Here is an 8,174-nt window from a genome sequence, read left to right on the forward strand (position 1 = left end):
CTGGTGCAAGATGCAAAAAAGGAAGTTAGTCCAGGGGCCCAAGGAAATAAGCATAAAGGGGTGCAAGCCCCCTTAGTAATTTTGCACTTGCAGCCCCACTGGTCATTAACCCTAATATCATCTTAAAGTGAATGGTAGTGCCCAGTTTAACACTTTATTTATACCATGGTTACATTACATGGATATTGTAAAGTTAGGGAAACAGACAGAATGTGATGATATAACATTACTAAAATAGTGTTAATAGATTTCAGTATCACATTATTGAGAGGCACCATGTTTTGCAAAACATACAAAGGAGACAGCAGAACATAGATTTTTTGGTGGATCAAACAACCCCTAGTACATTTTGTTTGCTGGGTGCAAACAAGACAGTATAGTGTATACATTTCTACATGTCCAAGTGTAGTCGTTGGCCAACAGGCTTTTTCACTCAAGCTTGATTAGGTCCTATACACATGTAAACCACAGCATACTGTAGGTACATTTACCAGTGCAATAGAACCATATTTTCCATGTTGATTTTCAGGTTTTTGTCCAGTAAAAATAGCAAAGTGAAACCTAAACAAATGCAGACACACAAAAAACTAATACAAGTGTGTATGAGATTTCTTTTTATACTTTATTAAATGTTTGTGTATAGAATCTGAATTCCATTACATAATGCTTTATCTGGTACTCTTGCAAAATCCTTTTGTTCCAGCATCTTATATATTCTGAAAGAAATAAAAGATGAATTCAAAAAAATTGCCGAAAAACATACAGTAAAGTTGCTATGGCACAACAACTGCTCATACCAGAGCATGACTTATTCAGGAGAGAATTCCCTGGCTTTTTCTGGAATGAATGGTTGTCAGACAGTTACAGTTTATATTCTTTTAAGGCTGAGATTATGGGCTGCATAAAAACAAATAAAGTTCCTGAATCCGAGCAGCAGAGCTTCTTGTCAGTGACAAGTCATAAATGAATGAATAAATGTGAATGCAAGGTTAGCGCTACGCAAAATATTTTAAAATGATTAAGGTGGATGGAGTGGGGTTGTGACAGCATAATTCATACAGACAACAAAATATATGCTATGCACCATATTGATATATACTAATATATAAAAAAATATTATAAGTCCATTATTCTATTTACCCGCTTGACATCAGAGGCAAGTTCCCCAGTTAGAAATACTGTTAGTCCATAATAATAGTCCATAATAGTCCATAATAAGAATAACTCTCAGTGACTACTAAAGATGAAGGTATTACTGAACCTACAATTTCATTATATATATATATATATATATCGGAGCACTGAAAGAAACATCTAATACTGGAGATTCATGTCAGTGACAAATCAAATGAAGGATTCATAAATAAAGGCTACTCACAGCGTTGATCCAACCAATATAAGCGGACACTCTAGTGAACACTGTAGGCTTCAGGTATGTATTGCAACCAGCGGCAGCAACAAAGCTGGTGACACCATGAACTTGATACACACCGTTGACGGGACAGTTAAGAGGTCCACCAGAATCACCCTGAATTCAAATATAATAACACAAAGTGTTACAGAGCAGTAAAAATGTAGGACATGTAACAAATCAATGTAATCCTAACTGAAAATGTGTTATCATGGAACCCATAGATCAGAGTTAATGCCCTTTAGGTTCCCTGCTCAAAGTAGCAAGTTACTAGTTAGGCTTTTCTGGGTCTGCTAATATTGGTTCTTCTATCCAGTGGCAAGAACATCAGGGCTGTCCGGCACTCAGATGAATCCACAAGGCCAAGAAATATTAGTTAAAAAAATGACTTTATTGATCAAAGTTAAAAGTATACTTGCGTCTACATGAGCCCTACGTGTTTTGTACCCACAGGGGCTTCTATCCAGTGGCCCTATGGCAAGGAATATTCGCACTTGCTAGAGGCACAAAATTCTTAAAACATGTTAACAGGCAGGGGCAGTAGAATTGCATGGCCTCAAAGGGGTAACATTTTCCAAAGTGCCACAGCAAGCTTTCCATAGCAACACTGGTAACCTTCTGGAGAAGAACCAGTTGCAGCCCTGCCCCTTCAATAGACATGTCACCTCTGCCATTTTAGGACTGTATCTGTATTTATCAACAGTGAAATGAAATAAGGTTATTAGAATTAGGGATGCACTGAATCCAGGAATCAGTTTGGTATTTGGCAAGGATTCTGCCTTTTCCAGCAGGATACACATTCAGTTGAATCCTTGGGCCTGGCTGAATTGAATCCAAATCCTTAAAATCACATAACTTTTTGTCACAAAGCAAGTAAGAGGAAAATTCACTTTGTCTCTTTGTCCCTTCCTGTTCCTAATTTGCATATACAAATTCGATTTCTGATTTGGTTTGGATGAATCTTCCTCAAATAATTCAGGGGGTTCGGGCAAATCCAAAATAGCAGAGTCAGTGTATCCCTAGTTAGAATGTCAACTCCTGTAAAATTCTGTAAAACATTATTGAGTATTAAACCTTTTTTCTGCACTGGAACAAACCACTCTAGTACAGAAAATAAAGTGCCCAAATTATTTTGCCTTTTAGAACCTTATCACATGCTATTTGCAGCAGGGTGTATGGATTTGGACAAGTGATATACTCACTATAGCCCAAAAGATCAAAACACATTCTGACAAATAGATACAGGTATCAGCATTGATAAGTGTTTCAGAACAATAAAAGTTGGAAAAGAGAAGGTACTTTTGTTTGAGGAGCTTTGCATCTTCTTCAGTTGAGCTCTTTTTATGGGTGACAGTCTTCATGAAATGACTTCTGGGAAGTTATATTTTGTTTAGGGCTTAGTTTTGGTTAAGCCTTAAAGGGATCCTGTCATCGGGAAACATGTTTTTTAAAACACATCAGATAATAGTGCTACTTCAGCAGAATTCTGCAGTGAAATCCATTTCTCAAAAGAGCAAACAGATTTTTTTTATATTCAATTTTGAAATCTGACATGGGGCTAGACATTTTGTCAATTTCCCAGCTGCCCCTGGTCATGTGACTTGTGCCTGCACATTATGAGAGAAATGCTTTCTGGCAGGCTGCTGTTTTTCCTTCTCAATGTAACTGGAGGAGTCTCAGTGGGACATGGGCTTTTACTATTGAGTGTTGTTCTTAGATCTACCAGGCAGCTGTTATCTTGTGTTAGGGAGCTGTTATCTGGTTACCTTCCAATTGTTCTTTTGTTTGGCTGCTGGGGGGGGGGGGGTAATATCACTCCAACTTGCAGTACAGTAGTAAAGAGTGATTGAAGTTTATCATAGCACAAGTCACATGACTTCGGGCAGCTGGGAAATTGACAATATGTCTAGCCCCATGTCAGATTTCAAAATTGAATATAAAAAAATCTGTTTGGTCTTTTGAGTAATGGAATTCAGTGCAGAATTCTGCTGGAGCAGTACTATTAAATTTTTTTTCCCATGACAGTATCCCTGTAATTTAAGGCTTTTCTCCTAAAAAAGTGACCTGAGTGCATTCGTAAAACTTTGAGTGTATATTACTTGATTAAAACCTAAAAGTATGTCGCAGTTACTGTCATAAGCCAACATAAATCAGATCATTGTACCTGGCATCCGGAACGGACTCCATCACCACCAGCACACACCATGGTGCTCTTGACTGTACTTCCCCAATAGGAGCTAGTGGAGCAGGTTGCATGGGCTACCACGGGCAGAGGGGCCTGCTGGAGTACAGAGGCAACTGAACCATTGTCTGTAGGGAAACAAGAAGGTAGCTCTGTAGTCTGACTTCTTCACATGGATAAAAAAGTATAAAGTGAGGAATAAGTAAAACAGCAAAACCATCAAATATAATCAATATGCTGTTTCAGAGGCATAACTAGAAGTCACTGGGCCCCAGAGCAAAATATTTTGTCTACTGTTTCTATTGCTATATGTTTTTTTACTTAATGGGATATTTTTTCTTTAGCAGCCATTTCAACTGCAAATAACACAATTTAAAAGATTATGCCGTGTTTATTAAAATCCATGTCAAGGTGTTTCCAATGAACCTGTCGACCTAAATCAATTTAGTGGACATGGGTTTTCTACAAAATTGATGTCAAGATGACCACATTCCCACCATCCCATTATACAACTGTGTCATTTGCACCAGATGGGATGACTATTATTCCAGGAGCCTGGCCCTTGAATAAACATTTTCAATGATCAATGCCGTAGGGTTCAAAATGCAAATCCCGGATGACTGATTATTCTCATTAATGGCGCCACTGTTGAATCAGAATTATGATGGGGCCACACCTTTAAATAATCTGATTGGCCCCTACAGCTATTTGATCAGGGGAATGGCAGGCATTGAACCATCCAATTGAGCGCCAGAATGGCAATATCTGACTGATCAGCCTATGATAGATGGCTTGTATCCATCAAGCTCTAGAAACCTACTGCTGGTTTTGCCCCATCCAGTAATAATGCAGGCATAGTTGTTGGCCAGGACAGCACCATCAGAGGGCAGCTGGGCCAATTGAACATAAGCATTGAGGGCAGCACTGGAGGACAGATGAAGCACTGCAATATCATACCTAAAAGGCACAAAATGTAAAGTTTAGGGTTTGGTTTTATTATTATTATTATTATTATTATATTATACAACTATTATAAATATTACTAATGAAGTATCATCATTAAAAATTAGACATAGTTATATTCAAAAGTTCACCTTGGGCTAATTTTTTTTGCAAAACCATGTCAAAAAGTTGGCACGTGGCTCATTTCGCCGCACGTCAAAACATTTGAGACAAAAAAAGTCACGCATCAAAAAAAACCAAAAAACGCTGCAACAAAAAAAAAAATGCCCATTGACTTTACTGCATTTGGACAAAAAAGTCACCTTAAGAAAAAAACACCCATTGCATTGCAAATATGCATTTCGACAAAAAAGTCACCTTAAAGGGAATGTAAACCCAAAAAATTATTTTTTCATAATAACAGAAAAAATAATTCTAAGCAACTTTGCAATATTACAAATTTTCTATGTTTTTTAAGTTATGTGTACAGGTATTCCTAGTGAAAGCAGTGTTTATCCCTGATCATCTATTCTCTGTCCTGGTAGTTTAGACTGTTGATAGAATGTAAAACGAGGCAGCTGATTAACAGATTTGTCTTTGCTGGGGAACCAAGACTTTTGCAGCTTTGTTTAAAAAGTAACAAATTTGAGTTAAGTAAATGCTGCTTTTAATAGAAACTGTTTGTGCAAATAACTAAAAGTATTAAACATTTTGGATGTTTTCTTTTATTAGGCAAACTTTTATTTTGAGGCTGACTTGCCCTTTAAGGAAAAAACACCCATTGACTTTAATGCATTTGGGAGTTATTTACTAAACTCCGGATGCAAAAATCACATAAAATCGGACTTTTAAAAAAATCATGAATTTTTGCGGAATTGATTAAACCCTGAGGATAGAAAAGTCCGAATCAGAAAATCCAGCGTCTCGGACCTGTCGAGGTTGCATATAAGTCAATAGGAGAAGTCCCAATGATTTTTTGATGTGCGCTGGGTTTTGTGCAATACCCCGAAGTTTTCTGAATTTTCAGGGAAAAACCTGAGTTTTCGGATGAAAAATCCGAAAAAATCTTGAAAATCGGATTAAAAATCAGAAAAAAACGTGAAAATCGGATATTTTCTCGCAAAGCAAATTGTCGGGAAAATGTAATAATAAATAAGCGCAAAAAACCTGAGCAGATTTGATCGGAATTTGTAGCAGGAAATACTGAGATAAATTCAGACCTTGATAAATAACCCCCATAGTGAAACTTCATATTAATAATAAGATGTAATGTGGCAGGGAATCATTTTATAACCCAATACTTTACAAATTGTGGGCCTGCAAGCAGTAAATGGATGACCAAGCCTGCATGATAATTAGGGTAAAAGCTGGTGTTTATATATTGCCTTTGTCTGAAATGATATTTTAATAAAAGGGGATACTTGTGTGATGGCAACATCCATTTAATTCTACAATACATTAATTACTAGTGGAGCCAAGTGTATATGTTTTCTGTTGTACGCTCATTTTGGTACCAATGTGTTTACAAGTATAAGTAGAGAATACACTTATTACCCAGCGGCAACATTGTTTCGGTTCCAGTTGGCATGTTGCACAATCTTTGATACTGAGATGTATTGTTCTGTGCCATCATTCTGGTAAATGTTGTGATCTCCCACCACCACACGATAGGAAGTGACCCTGGGAATGAGAGAATGAAACCAAAGGATGGTATTGTATTTATTCTGTACACTCCAAGAAGAACTCTATCACTAAACAGACACAGTGGGATGCTCCTTATTGACAAACTGCCAAAAATAGTTAAGGTAAGTTACTGCCCAAGACACAGAGATTAGCCCAAAGGGTACATATTAATAAGAAAATTGCTGTTGTTTCCTCTTTAGTGGCAATATAATAAGTGATGGAGTGGGCAGCATTAATTGCATTGTCTTTCTGTTTTTCATATAGTGAAACATGAAAAGGGGACATTTCTATCTAGTACAATTTGAACCCCTTCTCTTCAAATAAACGGTCATGTCTAAAATCAGAGAATGAATCTCACTGGAACTGTTATCAGGATTCAATATCACACATCACTCAGATTTGAAAGCCATCCTATTAAAGACAAATATATACAACACATATATGCAGCATCTAAGAAATCTTAGTTAAAATGGACTTGGGTTTCTCAAAATATAACAGCAGATCACTACTGCTAAGCAGAATCCAAACAAAGGGTCTAAATCATAAAACATATACTTCTATATAAAATATAATAGTTTAATTGTACAGCCATTACATGTCCACGCAGTGAGCAGCTGTCAGGACTCTGTTGGCACGGATCAGGGAGCCCCCACAGGTATGGTACCAACTGCCGCCAGACAAGTACTGGAGAGAGATCTGGGGGAAGAAGAAATGGAAACAAACTCTGAGTAGAAAATTAAAAAAATTGCTTTGCATATATATATTTAGACTCTTGAAAAATTATATAATTTCTCTGAATGACACATCTGTGATAAAAAATTGGGATATTTCATTCAGAAGCAGGGAAGGCAAAATTTGGGGTCAGATTTATCATGGGCAATTAAAAATTTCTATCTGTTTCATTATTTTTTTATCAATACTTTCCTGACAGTCTGGGAAGTTCTTTTTAATGGGCTGAAACTGATGCCATTTGCATACTTATTCAGTAATAAAAAACCTGTGCTGTATATGGTGTGAGTGGGAGAGGAAAGTAGAGGAGGGAATTTTAAGAGAAAGACAGATATTGCTTTCAATAACAATTACATAAACAAACAATTTAAAAACCATTGAAAAGATTTTATAAATGTGTACTTGCATAACTATAAATTTGGAAGGGCTGTAACCTTCCAGCCTAGGGCACAGAAATGGCCTCCAGTAAAAAAAAAATACTAACCTGCCATTTCCAAGAATTCCTGGCCACTTCACTTCCTCCGATCACTCGCTGATTATCTTCCATGTAGCTCACATCACTGGAACAATGTCCTTAGAGAGCGGGAAATATATTTTTATGATTAACCTGGTTTGTCATAAGGGTTTGACCATGTATAAAACATTTGCATGCCAAAAAACGAATTGTCTGCACTCACCTTTCCAATATATCAAGAGCTTTTAAGAATTGTTGTGCTTTTTGCTATGAGATAATTATAATGCTCTCAACTGCTTAGAGAATTTTGACAGCATTTTTAGGAGAGCCCCAAACCCATCATTTTTTCTAAAGATTTGCCTGAATAACAAAGGGAACCCTAATTTGCATATTCAAGAAGGAATGATCTGAATATCTATTTGCTGCCTTCAGTACTTCAGTACATTACTTGATGAAGGTTCAGATTTGGGTGAAATCATGCAAAAAATAATGATTTGGATGAATCACAAACTAAAGTCTGGATTTTGTAAATCCATTCAATTTATTCACATTTTCCTAGCAGGAGTTTTGTTTATCAAAAAAAGTATAGAATCAGACATATATTAAAGATCCATATAATTATTCTATGGCTGTTAAATCTATGATATATTGATTGAAGGGGAAAAGGAAATAAAAGGCAATGGAGCCTGTTAGGACTGGTAATTAATAAAGCTTACCACAAAGGACAAAAGCAGCAAGTACAAGGAGCCTCAGCATTGTGCCTTGTGTTGTGT

General features: G+C 36.6%; 1 protein-coding gene across 1 annotated transcript; it reads right to left on the bottom strand.

Annotated features, from left to right (window-relative positions):
* Window positions 1-603: 603 nt before the first annotated feature.
* On the bottom strand, window positions 604-8,174 carry cela1.3.L (chymotrypsin like elastase 1, gene 3 L homeolog). The gene is made up of 8 exons (XM_018245546.2): window positions 8,118-8,174; window positions 7,432-7,520; window positions 6,814-6,914; window positions 6,090-6,215; window positions 4,414-4,550; window positions 3,576-3,721; window positions 1,379-1,528; window positions 604-716 (listed from the first exon to the last, which is right to left on the bottom strand). Exons 1-8 carry the CDS (start codon window positions 8,155-8,157, stop codon window positions 708-710), a joined length of 798 nt encoding a protein of 265 aa, XP_018101035.2. The 5' UTR covers window positions 8,158-8,174; the 3' UTR covers window positions 604-707.

The sequence above is a fragment of the Xenopus laevis genome, chromosome 2L, assembly GCF_017654675.1.
Source record: "Xenopus laevis strain J_2021 chromosome 2L, Xenopus_laevis_v10.1, whole genome shotgun sequence".
Lineage (NCBI taxonomy): Eukaryota > Metazoa > Chordata > Amphibia > Anura > Pipidae > Xenopus > Xenopus laevis.

Excerpts from the sequence above, each read along its gene's own strand:
- cela1.3.L (XM_018245546.2), bottom strand. The coding sequence starts at position 8,157 with ATGCTGAGGCTCCTTGTACTTGCTGCTTTTGTCCTTTGTG. Across the intron at positions 7,521-8,117 it reads TGCTGCTTTTGTCCTTTGTG|GACATTGTTCCAGTGATGTG; the intron begins GTAAGCTTTATT and ends CCGCTCTCTAAG. Across the intron at positions 4,551-6,089 it reads CGAAACAATGTTGCCGCTGG|GTATGATATTGCAGTGCTTC; the intron begins GTAATAAGTGTA and ends TGTGCCTTTTAG.